Source organism: Podarcis vaucheri (assembly GCF_965113315.1).
Source record: "Podarcis vaucheri genome assembly, chromosome: 9".
Lineage (NCBI taxonomy): Eukaryota > Metazoa > Chordata > Lepidosauria > Squamata > Lacertidae > Podarcis > Podarcis vaucheri.
Window position 1 is genome coordinate 39,893,524 of NC_138767.1, and position 14,347 is coordinate 39,907,870.

The 14,347-nt window shown below is 38.3% G+C and overlaps 1 protein-coding gene across 4 annotated transcripts in view; it reads right to left on the minus strand.

The window, feature by feature from the left end:
- Positions 1 to 14,347, minus strand: part of LRBA (LPS responsive beige-like anchor protein) — a 359,890-nt gene that overhangs the window by 18,914 nt on the left and 326,629 nt on the right. For all 4 annotated transcript variants that reach the window (XR_014223382.1, XM_082237533.1, XM_082237532.1 and 1 more), the window contains exons 51-53: positions 12,792 to 12,854; positions 9,229 to 9,384; positions 3,931 to 4,098 (exon numbers count right to left, since the gene is read on the minus strand). Coding sequence is in view for 3 of the 4 variants with exons in the window: in XM_082237533.1 (XP_082093659.1) it covers positions 3,931 to 4,098; positions 9,229 to 9,384; positions 12,792 to 12,854 (387 nt within the window). In the remaining variant the exon portion in view is untranslated. The remainder of the gene's footprint in view (positions 1 to 3,930; positions 4,099 to 9,228; positions 9,385 to 12,791; positions 12,855 to 14,347) is intronic.

A 14,347-nucleotide genomic window follows, 5' to 3' on the forward strand; every position in this document is an offset into this window, starting at 1 on the left:
AAAATTAGACAATCGAAATGGATCTATGGAGAGACATCTTTGTTGATTAGGAGAGGGAAACTAGCTTAAATAGAACAGCTAATAAGGTAAATAAATGTTATATGTTAAGTGTATTACTCCAGGGCTACACATATGGAACACATTATATTTTTATTCATTTACCATATGAATATTATTCCTTTTACAACATCCAACATCAAGCCTATAAGCAGTAAACAGAGCCTTGTTTTGCCTGAAATATGAAGGCCTGCATTCCATCATGGAGCACTAAACCATCCTGGTCCTTCTGGATAATTTCATGCGTATCATTTTAGTGACACCTGAGCTTGAACACAGCAACACTGAAAAGCTGCTCTCCATCTAATTTAAAACACAGCTAGCGTGCTGGCAATCTACTAAGCAAACCACCATTATAAGTATTTGTGACGGAGGTGGAAGAGGGTGTGTGATAAAGGTCAACGCACACTTCCCCACTCACTTCACATTCCAGGCGAACACTTTCAACAAATATTTGTACACAATTGTGAAACATTAATACAAATGGGAAAATAGACTAAAAACAACCCAATCATTTTTTTTGGGGGGGGGGAGGGGATAGGAGGAGCTTTCCACTGTGAACAAGCAAGTGATTGGGACATGACATGATTCCTATACACAAAGGTGGGAACAACTCTTCCCATGAAGGACATAGGGGGATGCATCCAATGTGGTCCTTAGTCAAGGTCCCTCCAGCGCAAGGATTTCTGCTACATCTAGATTTCTTCAAGGAGAGCCCCCTCCCACTCTCTAGAGCATATTTGGGGAGGGTGGGGGTGTGCAAAGCTGGGGGGGATAAAGTCCCATTGCATAAATAGAAATCCTTGTGTTCATTGGCTACTGCCCATATTAACTATCCAATAGAGAAATACGATATGTCATTGTAAGGCAACAATGGTCACTTCTAATCACATTTCTGATATGAAATACGAACCAGAAAAGCTAGTAAACTAAATAAATTCATAAACAAGGAACCCTTCTATTTCCTCGAATGGTTCTGCAGTACACATTATGTGATTCAGAACTTCTGCCTCCATTCTTCCCCACCTTCTCCATTCACTTATTTTTCAAATTATAAGTAGTTATAATCCCTACTTGGACAAGAGAACAATTTTCTATTAGAACACCCCCTCTATTTGAAGGACTATCTGGTCCAAATGTAGCAGCTAATGAAGAGTGAGGATGTTCTATGTTCCTTTTACAAGAAATTACTTGGAGAACATCTGAGATGAGATGCAATTAGTGGCATTACATTCCTTGCAATGTCCAATTGGCCCTCACTGCTGTAAAACTTGGAAAGAAGATGCTTAGTGAACCATATGCATTGATGATTCAAAGGTGTAGATTGGACACAGTTAATGTGTGAAAAGGTAGGTAAATGTAACACAATCTCAGAAGACGTTCAGGTATGGAACATGTACTATGGCTGAAAAGTGCATATATGCATCTCAGTATTGTGGTCAGAAATTTAAATGAAAAAGAAAAAGGAAGCCACACACCTAAGTGCCTGCTACATGACTATTCGTCAGAATAACTACAAATAAATCTTGCTGCATTCGGTCATCACGGTTGCGTGATATTTATTTCATAAAATTTATACAGTGCTTGATTGTAAAAAAAAAAAAACCTTCAAAGCAATTTGAAAAAAGATAGCAACATCAAGAAAAATTCACAACCATACATGTTAACTGAATACAGATGTACTTCGGAAGTCGAACAGAATCCGTTCCAGAAGTCCGTTCGACTTCTGAAAAGTTCGGAAACCAAGGCACAGCTTTCGATTGGTTCCCAATTGCGCAGGTGCGCCGGAAACAATAGCGGAAGCTGTGCTGGATGTTCAGCTTCCAAAAAAAGTTCAAAAACCGGAGAACTCATTTCCAGTTCTTGGTCGTCCGGGAGCCGGAACATTCGACTCCTAAGGCGTTCGGGAGCTGAGGTACGACTGTATTGACTTTTCAACAGTCACTTGTTGACGGCAAGTAACTAATCAGCATGGCTCTGCTGGTTGACAACGCTTTGACAAAATATTATAAACAACCATGAAGCATGATTGAGATATGTGATTGTTCTGGAGTACAAGACTTTGATTTCTCAACACTGAAAGTAACATTTCTACCACTGACTTTGCTACATGGATTGTTTTATGGAATTTCACATCACTACCAGCAGATGTCGCTCTAGGATGCTTGATTATAGAGAGCAAAAACTTTTTAAAAGACAGAAATGGAAGCTTTAAACAAAGGATACTTCCTAAAGGCTGCAACAGTGCTAAAGTTTGACACAGCTTTCATGTCCAGTAATTTATTTTAAAGGAACCCTTTGTTGTCCAGAATACCATTATGTGTTGAAGCTGCTCATACTGAAGAAATATAAATGGCTAACACATATGTAAGCTGGTATCATATTGAATGTTCAAAGTTTAAGACAAACCATTATATGCAACAGAATAATTTAGCAACCCCATGAAAGCTTCCTCCACAAATATCTATTCTGCTTTTAGATATCTTGCTAATCCTTTTAAATCATTTTAATCTAAATGCCATTACATCTTGATTTATTGACATCTATGTAACTTAGTTCCCACCAGTGATCACTTGTAATAAAGGGTGGTGTATGAGAGAGAGAGAGGGAAAAAAATAAATTTAATTTTTATTGATCCATCAGACCTTAAAACCTTTTCTAAAAGAGGTTCTGATCAATGCATCCTTATGGAAGGGAGTGTTCCTGGTTATCTTGGAAGAAACAGTGTATTGTGTGGCTCTGCCCTTGAGGGTGACTCAGAAACAGAAAATGTGGCATCTCAACTGCTCAGCGGGACAGAATATTGCCATCCTATTAAAGAACTTAACTGGCTGTCAATTAACTACCAGGCTAAGTTCAAGGAGCTGGTATTACCCCTTATATGAGCAACCAGTCACTGTGCTCTGCAAAAGATACATCACAACAAGAAGTTCATTCCACATGACATCAAAATTGGGCCTAGTGTGGCGGCACCTTATCCTTTGGAATTCCCTCCTGTTACATATCAGATGGGCACCATTTTGTCTTTTTGGCGACTGCTAAATACTTCCCTGTTGCAAAAAACATTCTAACCAAAGATTTTTGTCCCAGTCAGCAACTGTATTGGATTTGAAATTGTAGAGAGATAGTAATAATAATAGTTCTCTTGCATACCCCCCGCTCTCTCTCCCCCCCTCTCTCTCTCGCACACACACACACACACACACACACACAAACAATGGCAAAGATATTTTCTTATCTTCTTTCCTTTGGAGGTAATGGTCTAGGTTACAGATAAAATATGAAATGTATATACATTTAGATTATTTTACCTTCCCAAAAGACTGTTCAGTTAAAATTTCTTTGGTCTAAGAGATTTGAATCAACTTACTGTATTTTTCTGTGTATAAGACTAGGTTTTTCCCCTTAAAAATAATGTCAAAAATTAGGGGGAGTCTTATACACGGATACATCTCTCCCCCACCCCCATTTTCTTAAATATGAATCCCCCAAAATAGGGGGCGTCTTATAGACGGAGAAATACGGTTTTTCTTTTGCCTGTATGGCTGGCTAGTATGACAACTCTTCATAGATGTGAAGGATATTGTCCATTTCATTCATTCATTTACTATTTGCATTTGTTTCTCACAAAAAAGTCTCAGAGTGACTTAACCTACGGGGCTTCACAGAAGCAGAATTATTTGCTGGGATAAACAGTATGCCCTGCAGTAACCACACTCAAGAAATATGGAAAACTAAGGGGCTGCCCCAAACAAGAAATGTGCCCCTGTTCAGCAATTCAGGTATAACAGTACTGAAATATCATATGCAACAAGTCTGCCATTTAAAAAAAAGAACCCCAAAACAGTAATTAACAACAAAGGCCTTCCTTACCACTTGGGCTATCACCAATGCAATTGGTTTTGCCATTCCAGTACCACAGTAGCAATGTTGCATCACGAGACCCTGAGAGAATGTAACAGTTTCCTCCAATGTAGGATTCGGAGCGAGAAAGACAGGTGACAACATCCCAGTGTCCAAACACTACTTGCATCAGTTTCCCTGGAATATACAAAACACATTTTTTTATTCAACCATTAGCCAATATATATAGACATATAACAGTGCACTTCGCATAAGGTATATAAATATGTGAAGCTTCCTTATACTGAATGAGATCACATATCTATCTATCTATCTATCTATCTATCTATCTATCTATCTATCATCTATCTATCTCATAAATGTCCATTCAAAAAGACAGTGGCTCTCTAGCCCCAAGATCTACCAACTAGGACCAGGTGAAAAAGACATAATTTTGGAATGAAATAATTCTGAGGACACCCAGAATATGCACACACAGGGCTATAAAACCACATTATAACTTCAATAACTTTTACCTGAGCTTGTTTTTCCATTTCTTCCTTTCCATGCCTTTTATTTCTTGTGGTATGACTTAGATTGTATCCCTAAGGGGTAGGGGCTCTTTTACTATGTTTTTTGTAAGCCACTCTGGGATCCTTTTTGGCTATAGTGTGAGGTATGAATGCCACTGCATTGGTACTCAGAAATTATTCCCAATATCTGGGTAATTTGATGTAGATCTACAATCACATCTGCAACCTGGCACCTTCTGAATAAAAAACACTTATATTATAGTCTAGTTGTAGGGAACCTGTGGTGCCAGACTTCCATCTTCCCTAACCACTGGCCATGCTAGCTGGGGTTGAAAGACGTTGAGAGTCGGACAACATCTAGATGCAGGCATCCCCAACCTTCAGCCCTCCAGATGTTTTGGACTACAGTTCCCATCATCCCTGACCACTGGTCCTGTTAGCTAGGGATCATGGGAGTTGTAGGCTAAAACATCTGGTTAGGGATGCCTGAATCTAGAGAGTCACACATTCCCAATCTCTGTTGTAGCCTCTTTTTACTCTACTCAGACATTTTAACTTTTAGTTTGTTTGTTTTAAGCGGTTAAAAGTCATTGAAATGCTAAAATTGTCCCCAGATTTCTTTTTATCATGCCAGCCAACAAAACAATAGCACTCAAATAGAAGTATTGTTTTAATTATCCTAGATTTTTTTTAAAAATCCATTTAGTACTTGCAGTTTATATATAAATATGTTCCAGTTTGCATTGGTATGAATTTGATACAATGTATGTAAGCAGAAAGCATCTATGCATGTTATTATGAAGAACCAAACATATTTAAAGGGCTGTGGGTTAGGAGTAGAACTCTGTGCACACAGAAACACATTGAATCATCCTGCAAGTTCCTAGCCAGCATAGGGCAGACTAACTGCAAGGTGTAAAATCATAATAATTCTCCTTCCAAAAGGCTTTTTGAGGTGTTTACACATTTATTTATATATTATTATATTATATTATATTATATTATATTATATTATATTATATTATATTATATTATATTATATTTATTAAAGTCTCTTCAAGAATGCTTGCAATGTGATAGAGTTGTAGCCAAAAGCGTTTCTTGCCTCCCTAGATCAGGACCATGAAACATATTGTTGATCCATCATTTATTCACCCTTTTCCAGTTAGTTCAAAATACCCATTCTATTTGTGAACTCTAGCCCATGAAAAAGCTTATGCTTCTATAAATCTGTATTTAAGGCACCACAAGACTCATTTGTTTCAATTTCTCAAGTAACACAACCTAATAGCTGTTTCTTTGAAAAGGTATGATGTTTTCATCTCAGTTTTTGCTTTTAGTTCCAATGCAATGGGTCAGTGCATCTGGCTATTAATCAGAAGGTTAGTGGTTCGAGCCCATCCCAAGAATGGCTGTAGACACGGTTTCCTGCATGGCAGGGGGTTAGACTAGATGACCCTTGGAGTCCCTCCTGACTCTACAATTCTATGATTCTACAACATTCTGTTTTCAAACCTCGGTCAGCAGCTTCTCAAACATTCATTTTGCTTTTGTTTAGAAACAGGAAACGGCTTTGTTGTTGTTGTTTAGTCGTGTCTGACACTTCGTGACCCCATGGACCAGAGCACGCCAGGCACTCCTGTCTTCCACTGCCTCCCGCAGTTTGGTCAAACTCATGCTGGTAGCCTCGAGAACACTGTCCAACCATCTCGTCCTCTGTTGTCCCCTTCTCCTTGTGCCCTCCATCTTTCCCAACATCAGGGTCTTTTCCAGGGAGTCTTCTCTTCTCATGAGGTGGCCAAAGTATTGGAGTCTCAGCTTCAGGATCTGTCCTTCCAGTGAGCACTCAGGGCTGATTTCCTTCAGAATGGATAGGTTTAAACTCTTGCAGTCCATGGGACTCTCAAGAGTCTCCTCCAGTACCATAATTCAAAAGCATCAATTCTTCAGTGATCAGCCTTCTTTATGGTCCAGTTCTCATTTCCATATATCACTACTGGGAAAACCATAGCTTTAACTATACGGACCTTTGTTGGCAAGGTGATGTCTCTGCTTTTTAAGATGCTGTCTAGGATTACAGAGTCAAACCATTGCTCTATCTAGCTTAGGATTCTCTACTCCAGATGTGGGGAAACTCTGGCCCTCTAGGTGTTGATGAAATACAACTCACACTGGCCATTGGCCATACTTTCTGGGGCTGATGGGAGTTGTTTATCAACATCTGGAGGGGAAGAAGGTTCCCCACACCTGCTCAAACACACTGATTGGCAGTGACTCTCAAGAGTTTCAGATAGGGATCTTTCCTTGCCCTACCAGGAGATGCCAAGGATTGAACCGGATACCTTTTTTATTCAAAGCACATGCTCTGCTAGCCTGCTATAAAGCTTCCCCAAGAGGCATGGGGCAACAGAAATCACTCTGTCCAGCCACCTTTCTTTGTTCAATTACTTACTGATAATTTTGTAAGACAGCCTTAACTTTTTTTGCTTTAATACTACTCCAGCTTTTTACATCATACTATCAGTGATTGCTCATTGTGCACTAGGACATCCTTTTTTGACAGAACAAATTTTCTAGTTAATGTTTTATATGACAGCTGTACTGCAAATAATAAAACAGGGGGAAGGTTTTTGCACTACTGAATCGAAAAAGTTGTCTGAAAATAACATCCACCACTGCAATATGGTTTTATTGTGGCTCTGCTGTTCTAGCCAAACTCAGAGAGTGTGATTTATGCTGAAGGTATTTCCTGTTATACCCCCCCCCCCCGAAATATAATAAGGAAAAGATTCTTTTAGCGTAAGTGCTAAAATATAATTGAATTCAACACTTGTGATAGCTTGCCATTACCTATTACTGATCACATCATCTTCTGTTCATTTCTCCCCCTCACACTCACTCAGAAAACGTATTTGCATGGGAAGTTAACCAAATATAAAACTACAACCAGCTATTATTTGCATGTATTTTTTTAAAAAATAAATTAAATAGAAGAGTAAGCTGGTTTAAAAAGGGGGGAAAACAGCAAAACTAGATTTTGTTTTCTATTATATTTCCTAATTGCTTATCAGTCAATTAGTATAATCTTAAATAGGACTTTTCCATTGCACTAGATAGAAAAAGAAAAATGAGCAAAACTAGATTTTGCATTCTATTATATTTCTTAATTGCTTATCGATCAGTTACCATCATCTAAAATAGGACTTTTACACTGTACACTTAATAGTGCTGCGCTAGATATTAATGTTGATCTTTTTCATTTAAAATTATACGAGATGACCAAACTAATTTTGTCCCCCTGATGTCTTAAGTGGCTCCACCCCCATCATTCAGCCCGGACACTGAGATCCAGCTCTGAGGGTCTTCTGGAGGTTCCCTCATTGTGAGAAGTGAGATTACAGGAACCAGGCAGAGGGCCTTCTTGGTAGTCAAACCACCCTGTGGAACTCCCTCCCACCAGACTTTTAGAAGACACCTGAAGGAAGCCTTGTATAGGGAAGGTTTTAATATATTTGATGTTTTACTGTGTTGGATGTTTTAATTTGTTGGAAGCTGCCCAGAGTGGTTGGGGCAACCCAGTCAGATGGGTGGCATATAAATAAATCATCGTCATCACAGGAAGTTGGTTTCTTTGTTTTATATGGCATTTGGGATCCAGATGATCACAAGCAGAATTCTGTTCATGGAATAGGGCTTTCCAGCCCCTTTTCCAAAGTGGAACCCACTATAGCCAATGAAAATTTGCTCTTGTGTTCTAGGTGCCTCCCAGAAAAGAGGTGGGATAAGACACAGAGAAGTGCAATGGGAATGGAGAATTAGTGGAAACTGGCTGGGGAAACTTGCACTAGCCAAGACTCATGCTACTTTGGAACCAAGCTTGACCATTCAATACATCTATCTTATTTAAGTGTTATAAAGCTTGCTAAAAATTCACTCCTAAATTTACACAATGCCTTCTATCACCATTTGCTAATCATTTACAAAAAAATAAATAAAAAGCAAAATAGCCATCTGAATAAAGAGTGCTGTTTAAAGAACTGCAGTCAGGGAACATTCAGTAAACATAACGCAGCATTGCTTTAAATGGGATAATAAAAGGGAAGAAAAAGGTATATTTTGTTTTTAAATACACATACGCTTACTATTAATAATTGATTCATGTGGAAAGAACAAAGTGATTCAGCTTCACACTCCCTCCCTTATTTAGTCAGTTGAGTGCAAGAGAGCACATGTGTCTCAAATAGTGCATTTTGAGAGTTATTAAGCACATGTCCAAGGACACATTTAATAGCAACATTTTAATGTTCCAGTTTAGCTAATATGCTTTAGCCTAGTCTCAAATATGTAGCAGAAGTTGGAGGGAATGGTAGTAGAACAGACGAACATTGACTGTGGGTGAGCAATTTTTAATGCTTTAAAACATTTCCATGCAAGTAGAAAACTAGCGCGGCAGGAACCTGGGTGGGCTAGAACCTTTCATCAGATGTACTAGCTTGCAGAATTCTTTGGTTTTAATTTGCAATGTGTTTTCTAATTGGGGGGACCATTTTAAAGTGGCGTTTCCCGCCTGCAGTATGAAAGGGGTACAGTTCACTCTTCAATAATCTCCTTGAATAAATCTGCTTGGTTTCCTCTTCTTTCCTCTTTTTCTCTCTCTGTGCCATATACATTAGACTGAGAGCCCGTGAGCAGGGAATGGTTTATCTTTTAAACTCTGAACAATATTTTGAGTTGCAAAGGAGAATGCGAACAGTCAGCAAAACCACCTCCAAAGTTTTTGAAATGAATTCAGTACCTGTATCTGTAGAGTACACCCGGAAACTTTTGTCCCAAAAACCACAGACCAGGATGTAGCGATTATCAGAAGTGATGACAAAACACTGGGAATGGACTTGAATACTTTGATCTAGGAGATCCGTAATTTGTCTCTTGTGCATACCCGTATTGCTAGCTAGAAGGGGATGAAAGAGGGGAGACAAAAGAGAAAATAATTATTTAACACAGTAGCAAATCGAGTTTTAATTTCCTGTCAAACTGATGCACACACATTCATGCTTGTTCCTTCCCTCTTACCCATCCCAATCCTTTCACTTCTTCCCCACCATTTTGCTACAATTTCCCCATCTTATTGTCAAGCACATTCTATAAGCCTCTAGTTCCATACCAATGGCATTTTCAAAGTATGCTTATCCAGCAGAATCAACCAGGTGAGTTATAACTCTGGCAGATACACATTAGGACAATTATCAACCTTGATACACCACTGGTTATACTCAGAAACATTATGGGAGTTAATACAGTACCAGATTCACCATAATTTCAGTGATACTGGGTTGTATATTGAAATCCGTGCCCTTCCAAATGGAATATCATACTCTATACACTATATAAAGTGCTGATGTGAAAAGAGATTATACTTTATCTTCAAAAGGTATTAATATAAACAGATGGTGATGTTTGTGTGTATTGTTACTTAATAAACTGCACTGTTAACTTCACTTTGTTACACTTGCTTAAAACATGTTAAATGTTTAAACTATAAATCACTTTAAATGTCATGGCAAATGCAATACACGGTTCCTGCTCTTTTTAAGAGGATAGTAATGTGAGTTTCAGTTCCTCCCACTATTCAAACCTAAAGCCAATTTCCCTATACCACTGCTGCTTCCCCTCTAACACTCCTCAACTAGGCAGTGAGGGCTACATGAGTAGTCTTCATGCAAATCTATGACCTCTTTCCTCCAGAGTCTGTCAGAAACTCTGCTGCAGTCTTCTCCAGGGTCCAGGAACCACTATTATCTCAGGTTCTCTGCAATCCCATTGGCCCTTGAGTGCAAAACTCTCCTGAAGACAGTCCCTCGTCACAAGTTCTTCCTCACAGACCTTCTTCCTCAGCTTTAGCCAATGATTTCAGCTCTTGATTCCTCTCAGCTTCTCTGAGCTACTTCTTAACTCCCTTGATGTCTACTGCCTGACTCCAGCTTCCAGCCCTTTCTTGAGCTAACCAACAGCCACGTACACCAGACTCCCATGTGCTCTCCTTGAGTCATCCGTTCAACAATAATTCAAATTTGTGTGAAATCCTGCTCCCTGATCGGCCTGTAACTGAGCAGAATGTCTATAAAGCAGAAACCTGACTCACAGGGCTATCACTGGTTTTTAAAGGGCAAGAGTTAAACTATCATTTAGGCCCTCTGCTGATACTCGCTTATCTCCACAGTTCTCTGTAGAAACAAATGACAGTTTACAGAAAGTTAACCCTTAAATTCAACAATGTATTAATCTCCTTTTAAAAAGGAGTGCTGTGTTTTGTTTTTAAAATAAAAAACTTTACCTCCTAATGAGTAGACATCCACAAATGGTATTATACCAGTATTGCACATTTTAAACTGTGCAATATAAGGGTTTATGTAATTGAATGTGTGTATGGGTATATTTTAAACTATTCTCTTGCTTGGGGAACTCATTATGAATCGTATGGCTCTGACTTTAAATATAATTTTTGTTTAGGATGCCTACTGCATACTGTGTTATTGTATGTGCACCCATATATTTTACAGTGAAAGGTGGTCTATAAATGTCCTAACAAATAAATAAATGGTTGAAGACATAATTTCTTGATACAAGTAAAACATTATCACTTGAACCAGGGATAGCAGCGTACAATATAGCTTTTAGGCTGACTAAAAGGAGCTCATGGAAAACCACTTGAATGTCTGGATGTACATTTGTGCATTTGCATTGAAATGCAGAGGGGAATGCACATCAGCATCATAACTCTGTAATGTAGCCAAAGGTTACATTCATTGACCATGACAATCTGTATTATATAAACTAGTCAGCTAAATAGACCCAGTCTGCAGGTAACATTAAGCCAAACTATGACTTAGTGTAAGCATGTTGGCTCCTGGACAGGAGATCACAGCAGTTTTGATCTGACTATGGTCCTCCTGCAAGTATGCTGCTGTGAGATTAGCCATGGTTTAGTTTAGCATGTCATCCAGACTAGAGTTTGTTGTTTGTCTTGCTCCAGACAAGCCACAAGCTGTAACTGAGGTGGCAAAGAGGATGCAATCTCCTATGAGCCCATACACTTCTTTGTTCATGCTAAGCCATAGTTTGGCTTAGCGTTATGAGCGAATGGAGCAACGGTGCACCTTGCAACAATTTTCATGTAGTTATTACACATCACCAATCATGGCACATATATCAGTATTCATATGTGCATATACTAAGAATCAATTACCACTTAAGAAATTTTTCACTAGCTATAGTAGTTATATTAAGATTCATATACACTTTGACTAACGTGAAATAATGTGACAAAATATTTTGTGACAATTGCCTTGGTCTTTAAATGTAAATATTCTGATTATTTGCATTCAATAACTAAAGAGCTTATAAAAGGAAGGTTTGAGAAATCAAGCTACAGATGAATTTTGAGGTGATTATCAAAATAAATTTTGTGCTCTTCTAAAGTTAAATCATAGAAGAAGAGAAAAAAATTGTATTTGTTAAGTAATGCCTTTCAGAACTGTAATACATACAAATTCACAAGCTATAATGAATTATGGTGGCCAAACTGCAAATGCCTAAAACAAAGGTTTGCAAACAAACAAGCCCTTCTTCTTGGTAATAAGAATTACCACCACCATAACAAGCCACTTGGAAGCAGAATGCATTATAATGATTTATCTAGCTGAGAAACAATATCCTTACTTTCCTGATTGTGATCCTGAAGTCTGCCATACCCTGGAAAAACGGTAGAATACTAGTACCTGAACACTAAAAATGGCTGAGCAATATATTTCGACTTTGGAATTGTTCTGCAATTACACATTAATTCCCTCAGCCTGAACAGCAGGCCTGTGAAGAAAGGATTGATCTCCCTTAATGATGAAATTCTGGCACCACAGTTTTATTTTTCACAACACAGTGCTGTTAAGAATCCCACTGTTATTATGAAAATTTCCTCAGCAAAAGAGCTCCATCGCATTACTGGCGCGCCAATTCATCATAACATGCCTCGCTCTTGCTCATCAACAAGTCTGAGTGATGAAAAGACCCAATATTATCCTGACAGTACTTCATGCGCATTCTCAATCACACATTATTACGGCATCCATATTAATTTTCACTGACACACGTCCTAGGCCTGTTCAAATTAGGCAAACCAATGAGGGGGAGTTGATGAAATACCAGCATAGCCACAGCTCATTGCATTCCAATTTGCATGCAAATGGTTTATCAGGAAAATTCCATTCCCAGCAACCAGCAAGTGAAAAACAACCGTAATCTACACTTCAGGGCCACCATACAGAGCTTAATGAATCGCAAAGAGAGAAGGAAGTGACAGACCTATGAGAGGATCGATTTCCACTGGCAGCTGGTATGGCTGGTCCTGTACGGCACCTTGATGAGCTAGAATGCACGAGAGAAGATTTAAAAACTGTGTTACTTTCAGGCATTAAAACCATGGAAAATCCTATAAATCAAACACTATATGCCATTGTTTCCCTGTGGAAGCTTCATCCATTTATTGAACACCATCAACAAAAAAAATCCAGGTGCTTTCAAGGACTGTTTATTACATTTATTTTAGATTATTGTTATTCTCAATGTGTACCATCATCAGAGGCTCCAGCTCTGAACCATAAGCTATAGCAGATGCTTGACCAGCAGCCTCTCATGTTGCAACAAAACAAAATTAAGTGGTAAAGAGCACTGAAAACAAAATGTGACAACCATCTGCTGACTGTGGCAAATATTATTTCCTCCATTAAAAAAAAATACTTTGAATAGTACCACATAAAGGATTTATTTTTTAAAAAAATCTTACTTTATGATGGAGAAAAGGATTTCGCTCACACTATATTAAATATTCTATTCATCATGGGAAACCTGCATACATGAACTTCAAGAAACATTTGTGAACACCAGAATTTTATGCAAATGTATGAACATTTCTTTTGTAACTGAAACGTTCATGTTTTGCTGATGCTAAACACATTTTTCCCTCTCAGAGCTCCACTTCAAAATATCAATGAAAGCTTCCGGAAATGGAAGCTAACATAATAAAAATCATGTGTGCAGTATCTCGCATTTTCACATGTACCTTGCAAAGCATATGCTTATTATAAAACCAGCATTGCTGGAATGATTACACAGTTGTTTTGGAATTCAGAAGTCCTGCTTCAGCAAAATCTGAATAAATGATGACACAATGTAAGTTTCTACCCTATATGGACATAATGGGTAGTAAAGTGCTTAAACTGACAAGTTACCAAAATGAAGTAGGTGTACAGTTTTACCTGCACATGTAAAGAGCCACGTTTAGTACGCCTCCTTGTCCTTGCATTCTTTGCAAAAGTAGTTTTTATTTAGTACCACAATTGTGATAGGAATTTTGTAACAAGCTCTGAACAAGAACTCTGTCTTGTGGTTTATAAGCTTAACAGCCAGACATATCAAAAATGAAAGGGGGGAAAATAACATTTGATAAAGAAGTGAAAAGGCTAAGGGGCAATGAAGGTTTAATGGGTAATAGGTAGTACAGAACAGTGAACATTGCTGAATAGGAGATGACTTGGTGGACAAATTGCTCCAAGGGCCAGCAAGGAAAAGAAGTGGGAAAAGTGGGAAATCAGGAGATACAGAGGTTGCTATATTTGTTTGCTAAAACTCAGTATTCAAATTTAAACAGGCAGAGGACCAAGGAAGGTCTTTTTGCTATCCCGCTGCAAGGCAGGCCACTATAATTCAAAGGTGTGAATTCTGGTCATAGATCTGATTCTAGAAATTTCTAAAAAGTATAGCATTACCAGCTGTTTTGTTAGGCAAATTAATTTACTTATTATAAAAAGTATTTGGCAGCTAATCTTTGAGCTTTGAAGTCTACTTATTCTACAGAACAA